The 23,102-nt window shown below is 38.9% G+C and overlaps 1 protein-coding gene and 1 long non-coding RNA gene across 3 annotated transcripts in view; one reads left to right on the top strand and one right to left on the bottom strand.

Moving 5' to 3' along the window:
• Hdac8 (histone deacetylase 8) overlaps positions 1–23,102 on the top strand; it is a 265,953-nt gene that overhangs the window by 129,709 nt on the left and 113,142 nt on the right. Inside the window, exon 9 of the mRNA XM_070040340.1 lies at positions 2,139–2,233. Coding sequence (XP_069896441.1) covers positions 2,139–2,233 — 95 coding nt within the window. The remainder of the gene's footprint in view (positions 1–2,138; positions 2,234–23,102) is intronic.
• Positions 1–23,102, bottom strand: part of LOC138840293 (uncharacterized) — a 240,599-nt gene that overhangs the window by 138,631 nt on the left and 78,866 nt on the right. The window lies entirely within an intron of this gene.

The raw sequence follows: 23,102 nt of genomic DNA, 5'->3' as shown, positions 1-23,102 counted from the left end.
TCAAAGCCAGCCTAGTAAGGAAAATCCTTGAGACTCTTACCTCCAATTAACCACCAAAATCTTGAAGTAGAGCTGTGGTTTAAGTTGTAGAGCACCAGTCTTGAGCGGAAAAAGCTAAAAGACAGTGTCCAGACTCTAGTTCAAGCCCCAGTATTGGCACAAAAAAATTACTAACCTAGTTCTTTGGCCAATCTCTAACCCAAGAAGGACAAAAATTAAAGGTGCTTACACAAGACAACATTTTATGAAAAGCTGGTATGAAATATATTATCTTCAACTGCATTAAAAGGTAAAATCAATAAGAATTGTATGACATTGTATTTTGACAGCACATTAGTAAAATGTTTACAAATCAAATATTATGTGTATACCAGGAATATCTTACTACTTAAGCAAAATCTATACTGACTCTTTTTGAAATTGAGTAGCCATGACAAGTAAGTCCATCTTAGAAGTTTAGATTTTTCCATGTTCAGTGTGTTTAACATAATACCTATGCTATTTAACTACACTTCTCAGCTCCTATTAATACAAAGACAGTAGAGATGGCCACTTCCTTACACTTAGATGGACCCCATTCAGGCCTTAAAGACACAGTCTAGGGCTGGGAATGTGCCTTAGTGGTAGAGAGCTTGCCTAGCATGCATGAAGCCCTGGTTTTATTTCCTCAGTACCACATAAACAGACAAATCTGGAAGTGGCGCTGTAGCTCAAGTGGTAGAGTCCTAGTCTTGAGTACATACAGGCTCAGGGACAGTGCCCAGGCCCTGAGTTGAATCCTCAGGATTGTCAAAAAAGACACATTATAGAAGCTTCTGTATCCCCAATATTCAAAAAGTAGAAAAAACATGAAAACAGTACATAGATTTTTCCCAATGTCACGACTAATAGTGTCCTCTCATAGTCTTAAAAGTCTGTCATTTTGGACAATAATCTATATGGTCATCCTACTGAAAATAGACAGGAATCTATTTCCTTTAAGCTATGTTGGGGGTTACGAAATCATTTCATTCTAACTCTTACACTCTTGGAATTTAGCTAAAGTCCAGTGTTTCCAATGCTTACATTGCAGAATACATCTATTAAGCAAAAAATATGCTGATTATTGGTCAGTGTAATATGGCTGCTAGGTGACTATGACAGGCCCTGATGAGGTGGGTCAGAGAATCAATCAGCAGTCCCTTCTTCATCTCACTGTTTTTGATCTCTGCCACTAGGCCTGTGTTTTGTGGTAGAAAGGAATGCTGATATTTGAAGAAGGAAGTCTTGCTGTCAGCACTTTCCCTTTCTCTTTCCTGTAGGCTTTTAAGGCTACCTCTGTCAGTAGCTTTAAAATACAAATTGTATCCAACTGTCACTTTTTAGAATTGTTGCAAAATTCATCACAGAAACCTCTATATTAGATAAGTCACCTCCAAAGATCTGGGTTCTGGAATTGTCAGCCTTCTTGATATCTTAATATCTCTGTGTGTGTGTGTGTGTGTGTGTGTGTGTGTGTGTGTGTGTGTGTGTGTGTGTGTGTGTGTGTGTGTGTGTGTGTGTGTGTGTGTGTGTGTGTGTGTGTGTGTGTGTGTGTGTGTGTGTGTGTGTGTGTGTGTGTGTGTGTGTGTACACACATGCATGCTGGTAGTAGGCCTTTTGCTCTCCCTTGGCTTTTTCTCCTCTTAGGCTGGTGCTCTACCACTTGAGTCACATCTCCACTTGTGTGTTTTCATGGTTAATTGGAGCTAAGAGTCCCTCAGATTTTTCTGCAGGCTCACTTTGAACTGAGATCCTTGGATCTCAGCCCCCTGACTAGCTAGGATTACAGGAGTGAACCATCAGTGCCTGGCATTGCTGATGTCTCCTAATGGACTGAAAGGAGCTTGGATTCCTCAGAGGCATATTTGTTAGGAGACAAGAGCCTCTTTAATCTGTATTGCCCTGGGAATTCCCAGTTCTACGTTGTACATAATCTGATCGGTCCCCCAAAAGGTTGTCCACTATTTGGATTGCAAATATTATCACAGCATGTTTAAGTAAAATTCTGCATGTTCAGAGTTGTTTTTTAGCCCATTTATTAAAATACTTTTTTCTTCTTTCTTATCCCTTTCCCTCTCCTGCTGTTTTCCTAACTACACAATTCTTGATGGAGATAGGAGGCTATAACCTTGCCAACACGGCTCGTTGCTGGACATATTTGACCGGGGTCATCCTAGGGAAAACACTATCCTCTGAGATCCCAGATCATGAGGTAAGTAAGGCTCTGACAAGTCATCTCTTCTTTAAGGGGAAGAGCTGAGTCATTCCACCTAATCAAAATCATGTCCTCACCACTCAATACCGTTTTGTTGAGAGACACTATAATAACAATAACACACTGTCTTGGCAGAATAGTAGACTCTTGTTCCAAAATATCCAAGACCTTCTGCCTTCTTTTTTTTTTTTTTTACAAAAGCCCTCAAAGGCCAACCAACTTTAATTTCTCAATTAATTACAAAGACTGTGGGAAGGGGTCACCTGTTCACACAAAGAACCCTTTAGAATATGTTCATATTTTCATCCCCTAGGCTCAAAAAGGAAAGGACTAGCTCTTAAGTGTGTAAACTAAGTTTTCATCTAATTTTCAGAAGTTGCATAGGTGATATGTCCCACAGGTTCTTGGGTGATATAGTCTTTGTCACTCAATTGTCCCTGCCTAATGTAAAATTCAAGAACTATAAATTACTAACAAAGTCAAGTCTGGTGTGTCTCCAGCAATGTGGCCCACAGAGATTGGGACAGGATCATCTAAAATGTGAAATGTGTCATTTGTGTCTTTGCCATTTTCTTTACTCATTTGAGAGTGGTTTTGAAAAGCAAAGGTGTCTGGTACTAGTTTTCCTAAAACAAGCTAATAGAAGGCTATCTGGGACCTGAGAGTGTGCTTATAATGGTTTACGCAAAGGTGTACCATTCTGGTTCTCCACCTCCACACCTGGCAGGCAATATGCTGTTACAGATCAGGATGTGGCTATAGACCTTCGACAGTATGACTTAGAATAACAAATCAGTGCATGCAGCCCCACCTTCTCCAATTATTTCCCAAAGATAAGGAATGGTGTTTTGGTTGTAGATAACATTTTAATGATAATTACCAAAAATAAACAAAACAGTATGAAGGCAATATGTTTTGTGTCACAAATAGAAGGTACACTATACTTTGAGACAATTTGCTAGTGTCAGGGTTAATAGGAGTCACTTTTGTTGACTTTCTTTTATTTAGTATTTGGAAGCTTAATTAAATACATAGGTAAGTGCTGTGAACAAATGTAATTGCTGTTATTGCTGTGAGGATATGTCAGATTGCATTGTAACGTAAAGCACTGGGACTTTAAAAACTGATGGAGTTATGTCAAAAAAAGAATTTTAGGATGTAGAAATCTGAATTAAGAGTGAGTGTTCTGTTCCAAGGAAGCAAGAGCAAATCAGAGGATTCATCTGTATTAAAAGATTGGTAAAATTTTAATAAACATAAATATTTCCTCTAGTGCCTGGAAAAACTATGTGCCTGAACAAAGGTGGGGTTAGCTAGAGATTCTCTGCCTTTACACAGAATTATTCTGTAAGGTTAAATGTGATATAATACATGACAAATGTCTGAGACCCAGGTCTTAGCACCTAACAGACACTTTGAAAATACAGGTTCTCCCTTCCTCTTTGTAACTCCTCACTGCTTCTAGCTAGATATTTATGACTCTTTCATTCATAAATTTGCCCAAATCCTTTGTGAAACCCTTCTGTCATATCCTTTTGGTATAAGAAATGTCAGCATCCAAGAAGGAACAAAGAAGAAAATTGAAATGACAGTCTTCCAGGTACTATAAGATAACATTTTAATGAAAATTGCCAAAAATAGACAACATGGTATGAAGGCATATATAAGTCTTGTGTCTCAGTATACAGTTGCACACAAGTATCCTTATGGTCCTCTGCAATCAGATCAACAAATAGTAGATCAAAAAATATTTGCTATGCACTCATTGTATGCCGGTAATTATGCTATGTTAGGTGACTTGGACGATGCAAAAGACAATTAGACTTTGTCCTCTACCTCATGCGTGTGGGGTAGGAGACTGATATAGATGTAGGGAACTTTGCCAGCGGACAGATAGTTGTAATACAGAGCAGAATAAGAACCCTAGGATAAGGCTGGAGATGTGGCTCAAGTTCTACAGCATCTGCCTAGTAAGCTAAGTGTCAGGCCCTGGATTCAAACTCCAGTATTGACAGACAGTCAGATACCAGTGGCTCTCACCTGTACGGTCAGCTACTCAGGAGGCTGAGATCTAACAATCTCGGTTCAAAGCCAGCTTGGGCAAGAAAGTCTCTTGTCAAGAAAGACTATTATTGCCAGTTAACCATCAAAAAGCAAGAAGTAAGAGGTTTTTCCTTTGTTGTTGTTGTTTTTAATGTACTATGTGATTTTCTTGTTTCTTTTGTATGTTTTCCCCCCATGGTATAATCCCTGTTGTCACTGTATTTGATTCCAGTACCCTGCATCTTGTATATACATTTTTCTTTTTTTTTTTTTTTAAATTTTATTTTATTTTATTTGAGAACATACTGTACAGAGGGGCTACAATTACATGGGCAGGATAATGCATACATTTCTTACCAAGCATTGCAGCCTCCTCCTTTGTTTACCCTTCACCTCCCTTCCCCGCCTCCCCCCTCCCCCCACCCAATTATACCCCCCTCCCCCCCCACACACCGACATTGTAAAGCTGGTTTTGACATGACATTTTGTACTTCTCATTGTTGCAACAGGTCCACCTGAATCCTTAAACGACTTGTTTGTCCCCATCTCCTCCACATATTATACTGACATCAAATATAGTGAAAGCGGGGGTTACACTGTGGGGGAGGGACATACAAAGCAACAAAGAAATAATCTTATAAATGCGTTAGAAACACATGCATGAAAGAAACGAAAACATTAAAATACATATTTAAGGGTTCGTTTTCCTAACATCACATTATCTGACCTTTTCCGCTTGACTCATACCTATACTATATATTGCAAATAAGGGAAACCATGGGACCTATGCTTCTTTGGGCCTGGCTTACTTCACTTAATATAATTTTTTCCAAACCTTTCCATTTCCTAACAAATGGGGAAATGTCATTCTTTCTGATGGAGGCATAGAATTCCATTGTGTATATATACCACATTTTCTTGATCCATTCATCTACTGACGGGTATCTGGGTTGGTTCCATATCTTAGCTATGGTAAATAATGCTGCAATAAACATAGTTGTGCTGGTAGCTTTAGTGTGGTCTTGTTTGTATACATTTGGGTAAATGCCCAAAAGTGGGATTGCTGGATCATAGGGGAGATCTATGTGAAGTCTTTTGAGGAACCTCCATACTGCTTTCCAAAGTGGTTGAACAAGTTTACATTCCCACCAACAATGAAGTAAGGTTCCTTTCTGTCCACATCCCCTCCAGCATCTGTTGTTGTTAGAGTTCTTGATTTTTGCTGTTCTAACTGGAGTGAGGTGATATCTCAATGTTGTTTTGATTTGCATTTCTTTTATGGCTAGGGATGTTGAACATTTCTTCATGTGTCTATTGGCCATCCTTCTTTCTTCTTCAGAGAAGCTTCTCTTTAAGTCTTTCGCCCACTTATTTATTGGGCAGTCGTTTCTTTGAGGATTTGTTGTTGGGTGGTTTAATTTTTTGAGTTCCAAGTATATTTTAGATATGAAACCCTTGTCCGTTGTATGGCTAGTAAAGATCTTCTCCACTCCCAAATTACTCAAGCTGATTCAAAACTTTGGCAAAGTAGCAGGTTATAAAATTAACCCCCAAAAATCAATGGCTTTTCTATATGCCAACAATGAGAAAAGTGTGGCTGAAATTAGGAAAGCAACTCCATTTGTAATAGCCCCACAAAAAATAAAATACCTAGGAATTAACTTAACCAAAGAAGTGAAGGACCTCTATGATGAAAACTTTAAAATCTTGAAAAAGGAAATCAAAACAGAACTTAGAAAATGGCAAAACCTCCCATGCTCCTGGATTGGCAAGATTAACATCGTGAAAATGGCAATACTTCCCAAGGCTATCTACAAATTCAACGCGATACCTATCAAAATTCCACCCTCATTCTTCAAGGAAATAGAAGAGGCAATCCAAAAATTCATATGGAACAATAAAAGACCCCGAATAGCAAAAACGCTCCTCAACGGAAAGAACACTGCTGGAGGAATATCAATACCAAATTTCAAACTCTACTATACATTTTTCTAATTTAGGGAGGGGAAGGATATAGCAAAATGCTGAAACAAGGATACAGGTTGATCCATTGTAACAATGAGTAGAAGACACTATGTTGAAAATGAACTTTTCAACGTGGGGGGGAGGAGTTGGGGAGGTGGGAAGGGAAGGGATAGTAGGGGAAAACAAATGGGGGGGGGAACAATGCTCGATAGGAAATGTACTCATTACTCATTTAACTGTAACCCCTCTGTACAGTATCTGTACAATAAAAAATATTTCAAAAAAAGGTGTGGCTCAAGTGGTAGAGCACCAGCCTTCATCAAAAAAGCCAAGCAAGGGCTGGGAAGGTGGTTCAGTGGGAGAGTGCTTGCCTTGAATGCATGAAGCCCTGAGTTCTATTGCTGAGCACCACATAAATAGCAAAAGCCGGAAGTGGCTCTGTAGCTCAAGAGGTAGAGTGGTAGCCTGAGCTGAAGAGCTCAGGGTCAGCACCCAGGCTTAGAGTTCAAGACTCACAACCAACAAAAAAAAAGCCATGCAAGAATGTCTAGACCTGAGTTCAAGTGTTGATGAGATTGGGAGGGTGCGAGGGGGAGGGGCAAGAAGGAGTGGGGAAGGGAGAGGGAGAGAGAGATAGATGACAAAGACAGCAGAGAGAGAAAGATGAGACAGACAGAGACCGAGAGAAGAACCCTAAGATAGTAGCAGCAGTGACTGTGGGGATTTGCATCAGACTTAAAGGGAATACAGAAGATGAAAATGTGCTTGAGAAATGAAGTGTTGTCACGGGGTCAAACTATTGCAGCAGTCAGCTTCAGCCTGGCTGACCTCCGCACTGTTTCTGTTTGTGTTTTTGCTCTTAGTCTTCAGCTTTTGTTTTCTTCTCCCCTGCAACAGTAGTCCTCCACCTCTCCCAACTGCCTTATTCCCACTTCACTACTGTGCCTCCCATAAAACCTTAACCTAAATCTAGCAAGCCCCTCCAATTCTTCCTTCATGTTCAGTTGTTCCTTCATTTATTAAACACATTTTCCTTGGGCCTCTACTACTTGCCAGGCCTTATTCAGGTCTGCATTCAGAGGTACAAAGACTAGCAGGATAAGACCCAGTGTGCTAAAAAATCTCACCATCTAATAGAGTTGAGGAAGCAATGTGCTGTAAACTGAGACAAATGAGGAGCATAGAAGAACTATTTCAATCATCCTTTGATCTGAATCATAGAGGTTGCTTGGGAGTTTTCTAGGTGGAATAAGGAGGAGGAAAGAATTCTCCACTGAAGTAACTGAGGTTGGAAAGGACCCATAGGAAGATGTGATGTGTAGAACGTAGAATGTATGAGAACATAGACTGTGTGATTATCAGACAGATTAAAGCTTGAATGGAAAATGGGGGACTAATAAAGTACCTTGAATGAGTATATGGATATTCTGTAGCCTAGTAATTTTATTTAGACTCCCTGATGTAGGCTAAAGTATGGCAGTTTTATATACAGATGGAGCATCTCATCCAAAAATCCAAAATCTGAAATAACTTTCTTAGCAGCAACATGGTAATGTTCAGTATCAACAGATTTCCTAACAAAAATATTTGTTCAGATTTCTTTTGATGGATTAATTATGAAAACTGTGTCTCATTCATATTAGGAAATACATATAGCTATTAAAAGAAGTTTAGTTGATTTACATACAGAATGTATGTATGGATTTATTTGGGAGGAATAACAGTTTAACAGTATTAGTCTTTCAATCCATTAATTTCCTTTATCTTTCCATTTATGTAGGTCTTCTTAAATTTCTAATTTTTATTTAGAGTCTTCGTTAGATCTTGCATAAGTTTTGTTAAATTAATCTGCATTTAAAAACTGATTTTATTTTATATGGCTTTTCTTTTTGTGTATGTGTTCCTCCTGGGGCTTGAAATCAGGACCTGGATGCTGTCCCTGTGCTTCTTTTGCTCAAGGACAGCTGTCTACCTCTTGAGCCAGAGCTCTACTTCTGGCTTTTTGAGGGTATCTTATTGGAGATAACAGTCTCGTAGAGCTGAGCACCAGTGGTTCACTCCTGTAATCCTAGCTAATCAGGAGACTAAGATCTAAGGATCATAATTCAGAGCCAGCCCAGGCAGCAAAGTTTGTGAGACTCTTATCTCCAATTAACCACCAGAAAACCGAAGCAGCTCTTTGAGTGAAAGTGGTAGGGTGCTAGCCTTGAGTGGAAAAGCTCAAGGGACAGTGCCCAGGTGCTGAGTTCAAGCCCCAACACTGGCAAAAAAAAAAAAAAAACAACAACAACAACAAAGAAAAAAAATAAAAAGAATCTATTCCTGCCCAGGCTTGCTTCTAACCTCAGTCCTCAGATCTCAGCCTTATGAGAAGTTTAGGATTACAGGCATGAATCATTGGCACCCAGTTTATGCCATTTTTTTTGGTGGGGGGGGGGGGGTCCGGTCGTGGGGCCTGAACTCTGGGCCTGGGCGCTGTCCCTCAGCTCTTCAGCTCAAGGCTAGCGCTCTACCACTTGAGCCACAGCGCCACTTCCAGCTTTTTTCTTTTTGATTATGTGGTGCTGAGGAATAGAACCCAGGGCCTCAAGCATGCAAGGCAAGTGCTCTACCACTGAGCCACCTTCCCAGCCCCAAGTTTATGCCACTTCTTTAGTACCTCCTTGGGGTATTGGGATTTGAACTTCATGAAGGGTTTGCTAAGCAGCTACTCTACCATTTATGTGAGCTACATTCCCGGAACCCTTTTATTGCTTTCATTGTTTTTTTCTAATAGGGTTTCAAAATTACACTCAGAGAGCCTGGATTATAATGTTCCTATTTATTCTTCCCACACAGGTTGGATGGTAGGCACACCACTTGTTTCACTCCATTTTTATTAGTTGAGATGTGGTCTTTTTTGTGTGCTTGTCCTGGGGCTTGAACTCTCCCTGAGTTGTAGTGCTCTAACACTTGAGCCATGGCTCCACTTCTGACTTTTTGGTGATTAATTGGAGATAAGAGTCTTACAAGCCGGGTGCCTATAATCTGAGCTACTCAGGAGACTGACATCTGAGGATCATGCTTCAAAGTGAGCCAGGGCAGGAAAGTCCATGAGACTCTTTATTTCCAAATAAAACCAGCAGAAAACCGGAAGTGGTGTTGTGGCTCAAGTGGTAGAGCATTTACTTTGAGCTGAAGAGCTGAGGGACAGCGCACAGGCCCAGAGATCATGCCCCACAACTGACAAAAAAAAAATGTCTTACAGACTTTCCTGCCCCAGCTGGCTTTGAATTGTGATCTTCAGATCTCATCCTCTTGAGTAGCTAGAATTATAGTCATGAGGCTGCCTGAAATGGGTCCGTTTTTTCTTGTTCTTTTTAAAATATTTTTTTATCTTTAATAGTTATACAAAGGAATTGCCATTTTACAAAGTAGTATACAAATGCAATACATCTTGATCAATGACACCCCTTTCAAGATTCTCACCCATCCCTCCCAACCCATCTCTTTCCCCACTTTTCTTAATTTTATAGGATATATATTGAATTTTGTATTGCTTTCTCCCCGCTTTCTCCTGAAATGGAGTCTTATACTGGCCTTGTACCATTTTCCTCCCAATATCTATCTCCCAAGTAACTAGGCTTAAAGGCATGTGTCACCACACCCAGATATACGTGGCATTTTTAAACAATCTCTCCAATTGTTTGTTGTTGGAGTATAGAAATACATTTGCTGTGTAGGTATGTGTGTGCGTGTATGTTCACACACACACACACACACACACACACACACACACACACACACACTGATCCTGGAGCTTGAATTTAGAGCATGAGCACTGTCCCCTGAGCTTTTTCTGCCAAGGCGGGTGCTCTACCACATGAGCCACAGCTCCACTTCCAGCTTTTTTGTGTGTAGATAAGTCTTCTGGAGCTGGGTGCTGGTGGCTCATGCCTGTAATCCTAGCTACTCAGGAGGCTGGGATCTGAGGATCGCGGTTCAAAGCCAGCCTAGGAAGGAGAGACAATGAGACTCCTATTTCCAATTAACCACCAGAAAACTGGAAGTGGTGCGGTGGCTCAAGTGGTAGAGCACTGGCCTTGAGCTGAAGAGCTGAGGGACAGCACCCAGCCCAAAGTTCAACCTGCATGACCCACCAAAAAAAAAAAAGTCTTTTGGACTTTCTTGCCTTATCTGGCTTTCAGCTGTGCTCCTCAGATCTTAACCTCCTTGAGTAGCTAAGATTACAGGAATGAGCTACCAATGTCTGGCACAATTGCTTTTTTATATTGATCTTGAGTTATGTAGCCTTGCTAAACTCATTTATTAGCTCTACTAGACGTTTGTAGATTACTTAGCATGTCCCATGTACACAAACATACCATCTGTGAATAAATAGTTTTAATTCTTCCTGTGGAATTGTCACGCTTTTTATTTCTTTTTCTTACCTTATGGCAGTGGTTGTGACCATGGGCAGGAACCAGCAATGCATTGCTGATTAGAAATTTAGGGTAAATATTTTTGTCTTAATCCTGGTCAAAGGAGAATTCACTTAATCTTTAATACTGAAGTGTGATGTTAGCTACAGGTGTTTGGTTGTTTTTTCCAAAAATGTCCTTTATTAGGATTTCATATTTACTGAGGGCCTTTTTTTCTCACAAATGAGTGTTAATTGTTGTTAATTACATTTTCTATAAATCAACATTTATATTTATATTTATATTTATATTTTATTTAGATTTAACTTTATTCAGTTAGTACAGTAAGTTTCACAGATATTTTCCATGTTAAAATACCTTTATGTTCCTGGGACAAACCCTACTTAGGTGTGGTGTCTTTTTTTTAAATTTTTTTTTTATTGTGAAAATACTGTACAGAGTGGTTACAATTACATGGGCAAGATAATGAGAACATTTCTTATCAAGCATTGTAGCCTCCTCCTTTGTTTCCCCTTCCCATCCCTTCCCATCCTCCCCCCGCCCCCTCACCCAATCCTCCCCCCCCACCCTCACCCACCCCCCACCGCCGCACCAAAGTTGTAAAGTTCGTTTTAGACATAACGACTTGTACATCTCATTGTTGCAATGGGTCCACCTGTATCCCTATTAAAACGATTTGTTTTTTTCCCTTCCCCTCCACAAATTATACTGACATCAAATACAGTGAAAGCAGGGGTTATACTGTGGGGGAGGGACATACAAAGCAACAAAGAAATCATCTTATAAATGTGTTAGAAACAATCGAATGAAAGAAAAAAACATTTGAATACATATCTTAGGGTTCATTTCCCTAACATCACCTTATCTAACCAACCCAGATGCCCCTCAGTAGATGAATGGATCAAGATGCCTCCATCAGAAAGAATGACATTGCCCCATTTGTTAGGAAATGGAAAAGCTTGGAAAAAATTATATGAAGTGAAGTAAACCAGGCCCAAAGAAACATAGGTCCCATGGTTTCCCTTATTTGCAATATCTAGTATATGTCTGAATCAAGCAGAAGAGGTGTGGTGTCTTATCCTTTTTTTATATAATGATTGAGTTCGCAGAACTTTGGTCATGGGTGATTATGTCTGCTAATGATGGATGCTGGACTATTGTTTTCTGTTCTTATAATATCTTGTCTGGTTTGATACAGGACAATATGAGTCTTCTAAATTTCCTTGGAAAAATTCATCTCCTCTTCTGTACTGTAAAAGAGTTTCTGTAAAAAGTGATAGACTTCACCAGCAAAATATTTGGGCCTGGGAATGTCTTTGTAACAAGGTTTTTATTTGTGAATTCAAATTCTTTAATGATTATGGGGCTGTTGAGATTTATGATCAATTCTTGATTCCATGTTGCTAATTTATCTTTCACAAAATTTGCCTATTTATTCATAATATTCCTTTTTAAATGACTATAGGATCTGTAGTGATATAATTCCTTTCATTCCTAACAGTTTCTTTCATTTTCTTGGTTATTTAAACTAGTGTTTTTACCAATTTTATTGAAATTTTCTTTACTAATATGAACATTTTAAGCTATAAATTACCATCCAAGCACTGCTTTAGCTGCATCTCACAAATTTTGATATGTTGTTATAATTTTCATTCAATTCAAAGTGTTTTCTTTGATAAGTTATTTAAAAGTATGGAGTTTTAAATTAACTTCCAGATATTTAAGGACTTTCCAGATATTTTCCAATTATTCATTCATTCATTCATTACCAGTATTTGAACTTAGGACTTCACCTTTAAATTCATACCTCCAGTCTTTGTTGCTTTGGTAGTTTTTGAGATAAAGTCTTACTTTTTTACCCAAAGCCATCCTTGATCATTATTCTCCTATTTACCCTTGCCACTGTAGTTGGGATGACAGAAATGTGCTCCCATGTACAGATGTTTTTCTCTCTTGAGATAAGGTTGGAACCACAATCTTCCTGATCCCAGCTTCCCATGTAAGTGGGACGACAGGCACATACCATACATGCCCAAATATTGATTCAATGTAGTTGTACAAACTTTCTCCCCAAGCTGGCTTTGAACTATGATCTTTCCAATTTTGACTTCTAGGTAGTTAGGATTCCAAGCATAGGCTTCAGGTTTTTTTATTTGTTTTTATCTTAATTTATTTTTTTGTGCTTAAACAACATACTTTGCATGACTTCAGTTCTTTTATGCTTACTGAGATTTATAGCCCAGCATATGATTTATTATAGTAAATGTTTAATATGTTAATGGCAAAGAATGTGTATTGTGCTGTCATTGAATGAAATTTTTATTGTTATCCTTCAGTGCAGGTTGCTTGGGAGTGTAGTTTACATTTTCTACATCACTACAGATTTTTTTCATCCACTTGTTTTGCCAGTTTCTGAGATTGTTCAAATTTCCAACTATGATTTGGGATTTAGCTATTTTTCTTCTCAGTTTTATCTGTTTGGGCTTTATATATTTTTGAAGCTTTATGATTAGATGCATACACTCTTGGACTATTATGTGTTCTTGATAAATTGACTCTCTTATAAGATATCCCTCCTTATCTCTTATTATATTTGTGGTTCTGAAATCTCCTTTGTCCAATATTAATATTTCCACATCATTTCCTTGTTATCACTATTGTAATACATATTTTCCTTCCTTTCATTTCCAACCTATGTGTTTTCATATTTAAAGTGGAATTTTATAGGCAGATTATAGTTGGGCAATGCTTTCTTATCATGTATAACAATCTCTGCCTTTTAGTTGGGGTATAATTATTTACATATTAGGTTTCAGTCCATCTTATTTCTTTGTCTCATCTGCCCTTCTTTCTCTTTTTCTATTCCCTTTTGAATTAAATGATTTCTTGTCTGCTTGCTTGTTTGCAGTGCTAGAGATCAAATCTGGAGTCTTGCTTGTGCTAGACAAGCACTCCACATCTGAGCCATACTCCTAGGCCCAAATGAATGATTTAAGGTTCAGTTTTACCTCCTTACTTCTTAATGTTTGTTTTTGGTGGTTTTTAAAAAAAATTTTATTGTGAAAATACTGTACAGAGGGGTTACAATTACATGGACAAGATAATGAGTACATTTCTTATCAAGCATTGTAGCCTCCTCCTTTGTTTACCCTTCCCATCCCCTCCCATCCTTCCCCCCTCCCCTACCCAACCCTCCTCCCCCCCACCACCAAAGTTGTAAAGTTCGTTTTCGAAATATGACTTGTACATCTCATTGTTGCAGTGGGTCCACCTGTATCCCTATTTAAACGATTTGTTTTTTCCCTTCCCCTCCACAAATTATAACAACATCAAATACAGTGAAAGCAGGAGTTATACCGTGGGGGAGGGACATACAAAGCAACAAAGAAATCACCTTATAAATGTGTTAGAAACAATCGCATGAAAGAAAAAAAAACATTTGAATACATAGCTTAGGGTTCATTTCCCTAACATCAACTTATCTGACCTTTTCTGCTTGACTCAGACATAAACTACATATTGCAAATAAGGGAAACCATGGGACCTATGTTTCTTTGGGCCTTGCTTACTTCACTTCATATAATTTTTTCCAAGCCTTTCCATTTCCTCACAAATGGGGCAATGTCATTCTTTCTGATGGAGGCATATAATTCCATTGTGTATATTATATACCACATTTTCTTGATCCATTCATCTACTGAAGGGCATCTGGGTTGATTCCATATCTTAACTATGGTAAATAAGGCTGCAATAAACATAGTCGTGCTGGTAGCTTTAGTGTGGTCTTATTTGTGAACATTTGGGTAAATGCCCAAAAATGGGATTGCTGGGTCATAGGGGAGCTCTATGTGGAGTTTTTTGAGGAACCTCCATACTACTTTCCAAAGTGGTTGAACAAGTTTGCACTCCCAACGACAATGCAGTAAGGTTCTCTTCTGTCCACATCCCCTCCAGCATCTTTTGTTATTAGAGTTCTTGATTATAGCCATTCTAACTGGGGTGAGGTAGTGGGAGTTTTTTGTGTGTGTGGCTGATCTGGGATTGGTACCCTTAATTTTTAAGTCAAAGTTTACTTTCCAATAGTATTACATTACTTAACATGTAATTTACACCAGCATTATTCCATTATGTCATATAAATATTTTCACATATAAATCTCTCAATATATTCCTATTGTTTTTCCCTTGAACAATTAATTTTTTTCCTGACATGTTTTCTGGTTCACTTAACATACGTCCAGCTAGGACAAATAACATTTCTTGAAGCAAAATAACTATATTTTTGTTTCTTTTTTAAACAGTACTGGAACGGGGGAGGCTTGAACTGGGGGCCTCATATTTCCCAAACTAGTGAAATACCACTGAGCCACACCTCCAACTCTGGAGCCACATACTTCTGGCTTTTTCTATTTATGTGGTACTGGGAAATCAAACCCAGGGCTTCATGAATTCAAGGCAAGCACTTTGCCACTAAGCCACCTTCCCAGCCCGAGCTATACATTCTAAGACAAAAAGAATTTTGTGAGAGAAATGCCATCATGATACTCTTCTGCTTGCCTTCTCACTGTCTACCTGATTTCCCATGACTGCTTCTACTTTCCATGTATTTTGATATATGTCTTGTTAAAAGTATTTGAAGAATATCCAACTTCACATAGATACATAGCTGAAAAAGAGTATCTTAGTGATCTTTTCAGGTATATTCTCTGATACTACACCAAAATTCTACAAATTATAGTTTATTCAAGGTTGATGCCATGTGGAATCTGAAAACGCATTAGTGAGCTTTTTTTTAAAAAAAAAATCTGTCCTGGGGCTTGAAACCAGTCCCTGGGTGCTTTCCTTGAGCTTTTTGCTCAAGGCTAGTGCTCTACCATTTTAAGCCACAGTGTAACTTCCAATTTTCTGATGGTTAATTGGAGATAAGAGTCTCACAGACTTTCCTTCCTGGGCTGGTTTTGAACCACAATCCTCAGATCTCAGTCTCCTAAGTAGCTAGGAATACAGGTGTGAGCCAACATCACCGGCAATCAGTGAACTTTTAACATACTGTTTCATTAATATTCATTGGTCACCTTGTAATTTGACCCCTATAATGCTATTTGGAAAATATTGGTTGGTAACTTATAAATATTCCAAATGCCCACACACTTTTTTACCTTATCAAAAAACAAGAAACATGAGTATTATTCTTTGCAGCAAACACCATCAGTTGTTTGCCATCAAATGATAGGCTTACTTCTTCATTTTGAGAAAAGTATTTACTCAGTATCCAAATAGTTAATCATGGTTTATCCACTAGTTGTTCTTTCGAGCAAAAATAGAATGGTTTGAATTGAAAATGTCTCCCACTGGCTCATATTTCAAAAGCTTGGTCCCTAGCTGATGGTGCTATTTTGGAAGGTTCTAGAATCTTTCAGAGGTAGAGCTTAGCTGGAGGAAGTAGGTCACTAGGGGTGTGCCTTTGAAGGTTATATCTGGTCCCTAGTCCCTTCTCTCTGTTTCCTGTCTGCCATGAGGTAGAAAACCTCCTTTGCCCTCCTCATAAATCTAAGTGGCCATTTTCTTCCCCTCTGAAACCACGAGCCAAAACCCATCTGTCCTTTACATTGTTCGCTCAAGTATTTTGATTATAGCTATGAAAAAGTAACTGATACAATATTCCATGAAAACTGGGACTAGTTGAGCTCACACCTTCATCACTGATGTGTTTTTTCTCATGAAAACCATCCTACTGCAGTTTGTACCAGTGGTACCTTATACATGCATCGTGTATGTGTGTGTGTGTGTGTGTGTGTGTGTGTGTGTGTGTGTGTGTGTGTGTGTGTGTGTGTGTGTGTGTGTGTGTGTGTGCGCGCGCGCGCCAGTCCTGGGGCTTGAACTCAAGGCCTGGGCACTGTCCCTGAGCCTTTTTTCCTCTACCACTTGAGATACAACTCTTCTTTCAGCTTTTTGGTGGTTAATTAGAGATAAGAGCACCCCTGTCTTTCCTGTCTGGGATGACCACGACCCTCATATCTTAGCCTCCTGAGTAGCTAGAAATACAGGTGTGAGCCACTGGCACCTGCCTTGCATACCTCCTGTTTTGTTCTGTGTAATATTAAATCCACCATCAGGATTTAATAGCATTGATAATTTAGTGCTTTATCAAAGATTTTTTTTGATTTTTTTATTGTGAAAATACTGTACAGAGGGGTTATATTTTAAATATAGTTTTATAATAGTAAAGAATATAGTAATTGCTGGTACACTTGGTGATACTTCCTTAATTTATACCCTGGTGAGACAGCAGTTTGCTCACCATTATTCTTGTACCCCTGTGCAAATGTAAGCAACCAGGTTTACTATCTACAATCCTAGCAGCGCAGGATTCAGAGATTAGGAGGATTGCAGCTCAAGACCAGCCCAGGTAAAAAGTTTGTGAGATGTCCCATCTTTATTAATAAAAACTTGGGCACAGTGGTACTTGGCTGGTATCCCAGCTACAGGGAAGTGTAAATAAGAGTATTGCAGTCCAGGCCAGCTAGAAGCTAAATGTGAGATCCTATTCAAAAAATAACCAAAGACATGTGTGGCTAACACTTATAATCCTGAGACTTGGAACATCACAATTTGAAGCCAGAATGTTAGGCTCCATCTCCAATTAACCAGCAAATGGCAGGCTAGAGGTGTGAGTCAAGTAGTAGGGTGCCAGGCATGAGCAAGACAGGTCATGGCAAACTTAAGGCCTTTGGAGTCTAAGCCTAGTACTGGTAATAATAAAAATAACAACAACAACAATAGCACAAAAGGGCTAGGGCATGGCTCAAGTGGTAGAGGGCCTGCTTTGAAAGCACAAGGCCCTGAGTTCAACTCCCTAATACTCCCAGCAATACAATACACACACACACACACACACACACACACACACACACACACACACACACAAATTTGCTCTAATATACATCATGGAATTCAAACAAGTTCTTCAGCACTTTGAGAATTTTTTTGGGGGGGGTCCGATTGTGGGGCCTGAACTCTGGGCCGGGGTGCTGTCCCTCAGCTCTTCAGCTCAAGGCTAGCGCTCTACCACTTGAGCCACAGCACCACTTCCGGCTTTTTTTTCCTTTTTCTTTCTTTTTTTTTTTTTTTTTTTTTGCTTATGTGGTGCTGAGGAATCGATCCCAGGGCCTCAGGCTTACAAGGCAAGCGCTCTACCACTGAGCCACCTTCCCAGCCCAGCACTTTGAGAATTTTATCACCCCTTATGTTTGTTGCCAACAATTGACATGAAAGGTCTCTTCAAAATTAGTTAATACTAATACTATATGACTACAAACAAAATAGCAAATCCAATCACATCATAGATTTGCCTGTTTGTGAGAGCCTAATTAGAACATGAGTTGGTAACCCTGTCTCCATGTTTATAACTAAATGTTTAAGTTAACAAGTCACCATCCATTTGAATAAAGACAGGATCAGAGTTATTTTACTAACTTTTCCTTCAGTAGACAATAAGCAATTTCAACTCTCCCAGGTTTTATTGGTCTCTAAGCATTGTGTGCACTGCAGTACAGTAACTTATCTATAAGATGCGTCAGTGGCTTTTTCAATTCTAATTTAAGAAGTAGTAGTAAATTTTAGCTTTAAACAAATTCATCATGTCTCCACTTAAAATATTCTCTTTTTTGTGAATGAGTGGTCTAAAATGTTGCTACAACTCAAAAGGCAAATTAGTATTATTATTATTTTTGGTCAGTCATGGGGCCTGAACTCTGGGCCTGGGCACTGTCCCTCAGCTCTTCAGCTCAAGGCTAGCGCTCTACCACTTGAGCCACAGCACCACTCCTGGCTTTTTCTGCTTGTGTGGTGCTGAGGAATCAAACCCAGGGCCTCATGCATGCAAGGCAAGCACTCTGCCACTGAGCCCAGGCAAATTATTTTTAAACTATTCAAAAACATTCTGTTCCTGGATGCCAGTGGTTTATGCTTATAATCCTAGCTACTCAGGAGACTGAGATCTGAGAAGAGGTCTGAAGCCAGCCTGAGCAAGAAAGTTCATAAGACTCTTAGCTCCAATTAACCAGCAAAAAGCCTGGAGTAGAACTGTTGCTCAGGTGCCAGCATTTAACCAAAAAAAGCTAAAGAAGAGCTCTCTGTCCCTGAGTTCAAGCCCCAGCACACACACAAAAAATTGTTCTGTTGTGTAAGACACTAGGTAAATTAATGACATTAAAGAGCTAACATTAGCCATATGTGATGGTACACATCTATAATCTTAGCACTTTGGGAGGCTGAGGCAGGAAGATCATAAGTTTGAGGCCAGCCTGGGGTACATAGTAAATTGGAGGATAACCAGGGATTTATGGTGAGATCCTGTCTCAAAAAAGGGAGGACGGGGAAGAAAAATTCTAATCATATTTTCATACTTTCATGTCTTCTTTACAATTTCACTCAGTTTTTTTTAAAGTAAATCCCTTCCTTCCATGAGTCAGACACCTCATGTATGCTGTGGTTTCATCTTTTTCTTTTCTGTAAAAATACCTGCTATAGCACTTCTTGGAGAAAGCAATTCTTTTCATCTCCTTTGTTAAGCCAGCAGTTGACACAGTAGGGTGACTATACAACAATTTATTGTATATTTTACAAAGAACCAGAAGAGAGAATTTTGAAGGCTCTCAGCACAAAGAAATGATGTTTCCAGAGGTGAACACACAAACTACCCTGCTTTGCTCATTACACATTGTGTACAAAAATCAAATTATCACACAATGCCAGTTAAGTTTTTAAAACACTAAAATTTTAAAGTATAATATCTAAACAGTAATCAAAACAATGCATGATTATTTAGCATAAGGTCCCCAGCATACCCCCCAGCCCCTAGGAAAAACCTATATATAAGATAATATTGTTTGGTAAATAAAGTATCTGGTAAAACAAATGCATGAATATATGTTTCTTTTTTAAAAAAAAAATCTGAACCTATTCTTACCCTATAATTCAGTAATTGCATTCCTGGGTAATCCAGTAATTATGTTCCAAAGTAGAGAAAATTTACATTCACAGGATTTTCTTTTTTTTTTTATTGTGAAAATACTGTACAGAGGGGTTACAATTACATGGGCAAGATAATGAGTACATTTCTTATCAAGCATTGTAACTTCCTCCTTTGTTTCCTCTTCCCATCCCTTCCCATCCTCCCCCTGCTCCCCCACCCAACCCTCCCCCCCCCAAAGTTGTAAAGTTCGTTTTCGACATAACGGCTTGTACATCTCATTGTTGCAATGGGCCCACCTGTATCCCTATTTAAATCATTTGTTTTTTCCCTTCCCCTCCACAAATTATACCCTCTGGTTTCTCTTCAGATCGTGTAAATCTTTCACCATTCACAGGATTTTCATAGCCAAAGTTGATAACAGCCCAAAACTCCTTCAATGTATAAATGGTTAAAGAATTATCTGTTGTGTAAGACACTAGGTAAATTAATGACATTAAAGAGCTAACATTAGCCATATATGATTTTTACTGTTGAATATTATTCAACAGTAAAAAGAATGAAATTTTTGTTTGTTGTTTGTGCCAGTCAGTTCTGAGGCTTGAACTCAAAGCCTGAGTGCTCTCCTTGAGCTTCTTTTACTCATGGCTAGTATTCGAGCACTTGAGCCAGACTCCACTTCCAGCTTTTTTTTAGGGGGGTAGTTTATTGGAAATAAGAGTCTCACAGAATTTCTTGCCCAGGCTGGCTTTGAACCATGATCCTCAGATCTCAGCCTTCTAAGTAGCTAGGATTACAGGTATGAGCCACTGGTACCTGACTGGAATTAATGTGTGTTGGTGGTATTGAGAATTTAACCCAGAGCTCTCACTTCTTAGGTAAGCACTCTACGGCTAAAGCTACACTTCCAGCCTCAAATGAATTAATGATTGGTGTATGAAACATCTTGGATGGATCTAAAGGGGAATATATATAGTGAAGAAAGCACTCTCAAAAAGTCACCTGCTACATGATTTCATTTCTACCATGTGTAAATGAAAACACATCATAGATATGAGGAACAGAGGAGGAAAGATAGAGTGGGGGAAGAGAGGGTTTACTCGTACCATACATCATCCCTGTGGTGTACCAGCATAACACAAGGAAGTTCTTTGTGGAAATGGATCAGTTCTGCATACTGCCTGTGGTAATTATTACACTAATGTGTAAACATGATAAAATTGCCTGGCACTAAATATGTATACACACCATTGGTCTTTCAACTTCCCTGTATTATTTTGTTTGAACATATTTTTTCCTGTAATGCTAGGGATGGAACCAAGGGCTTTACTCTATCACTGAGCTAGATATGCACCCAGCCCTATCATTTAGACTTTAACGTGTCTTGTAAACACAATATAGTCATGCCATGCTTTTATTATAATCTATTCTGCCAATCTTTATATTTCAATTGGTATATTTAAACCATTTGTTTTTAATGTATTGAAATGGTAGGGCTTAAGTCTGCCATTTTATATTTGCTTTTCTTTTTTTTCTTCCTGCCTTCATGTGGGATATTTGGACATTTTTAAAGAGCTTTATTTTTATTCATACATTTTTTGGTGGGGGGCGTAAGAACATGTCTCATTATATATCCTAGAATGGCCTCAAATTCATGATCCTCCTGCCTTAGCCTCCTAATTGCTACAATTACAGGTCTATGCATCACACCATGCTCATCATTATTTAAATATATTTTTGAATGTGTCACTTTTCATATGTCTTATATTGGTTGCTTTAGGTATTTTATATGTTCCTCTAGGTTATACATATAAAGCTTAGCACAATCTACCTATATTAACAATTAACCAATTGAGTGAAGAAACTTTGTTTCCCTTTACCCTCCTCCCTTTATAATCTATTTTAACTATTTCCTCTCCACACATTGAGAACCACATCAGATAATGTTATAATTTTAGTTTCCAGCATCAAACAGAATTATAGAACTCCATGGATAAGGGAAGTCTGTTATGTTTAATTATAATTTCTCTTCCTGTTGTCCCTTCTTGCTTCCTGATGTTCTGAGATTTCTTTTATCATTTCTTAAGCAACTGGTTCAAAAACAGGGCCCTGATGTAACCCCAAATCTGCCAGGTTTCTGGACAACTCTTTTCTTTGCTTCAGTGATAAGACCCAGGATTTGGCTGTGAGGAATACATCAGAGAAAAAAATAAACACTTTCTAAACAGCTAGTGCTAGTCATACAATGTGCCACATACATTTATTTTATTTAATTATCAAAGTGGTTTGTAACTCATTCCTCACAATGACCCTATTTGTAAAAAGAAAGAGAATTGACATTTGTTGAGCCCCCATGGTGGGCCAAACACTTTGTATAAATCATCTTACATGGTCTCCTTACAGCCCAATGAAACCTGTGTTATCCAGACAACCAGGGGGAAACGGAACTGAGCTGAGTTGAGCATTCATTACACTCGCCTGCCTCCCTAGGCAGCTAGAAACAACATCATTCGGGGACACATAGCTCTCAACATTTTGCAGAACATGCATTGCTTAGAACATGATTTTTTAATACAGCTCAGAAATACAAAGGGCTGTCCATAGCAGTGGGTTTTACTCTTTTGGGTTGTCATGGAACTCTGACAGTCTCTAGCTCCTCCTCCTAGATAAGTGCTTATACACACTGCGCGCGTGTGCACACACACACACACACACACACACACACACACACACACACACACACACACACACACACACACACACACACAGAGACAGAGACAGAGTTTGGGTACAATTTCAGAGCATCCAGCAATTTCTTAAAACACATCAATGGACTCTTTGTTAAAACAAGCAAACATGTCCTGAAGAACAGAAGAAAATCTTAGTAAATAAGAGGGCTTATTAGTGCTTTGCTGTTTAGTTTGACAAGTCCTCAAGCTCACTAACACCTCTAATTGACCATTCTATTATGTTCTACAAAGCCAGTGGTATTTCTGTTTCCTTTTAGGTTTTGCAGCCCCCAGACCTTGGCATTTCTGATGGTGTGATTCTTTGTTGGAGGGGGGCAGACTGTATTTTGTGTCATAGGCTGCTGAGCAACATCTTTGGCTTCCACACTAGACACCAATTGCACATTTATTGCCCCTCCCTCCCAGTTTTGACAACCAAGAAGGTCTCCAGATGTTGCCAAATGTCACCGGGGGCAGGGTAAAATTGCCCCGTATTGAGAATCACTGGCTCGTAGTAATTACAACCATCAGTCTTGAGTTACAAGCATAGAGAGCCTAAGAACTAAGACTCTCGAACTATCTTTTCCTTGATTAAGGTCTGCCATAAAACCATTCAGTTGCATTAAACAAGACAGCATCATCTCAACAGTTAAATTGCTAGATAAACCTGGAAAGGTTTTGTTACCTAAAACACCAAGAAAGAAGGTTTATTTAGCCCTCCCCCACACCCACACC

This window comes from Dipodomys merriami, unplaced genomic scaffold (genome assembly GCF_024711535.1).
Source record: "Dipodomys merriami isolate MVZ:Mamm:240054 unplaced genomic scaffold, mDipMer1.0.p SCAF_3, whole genome shotgun sequence".
Lineage (NCBI taxonomy): Eukaryota > Metazoa > Chordata > Mammalia > Rodentia > Heteromyidae > Dipodomys > Dipodomys merriami.
Note: the sequence above shows the minus strand (reverse complement) of the source record. Positions and strands in the feature narration are given on the sequence as shown.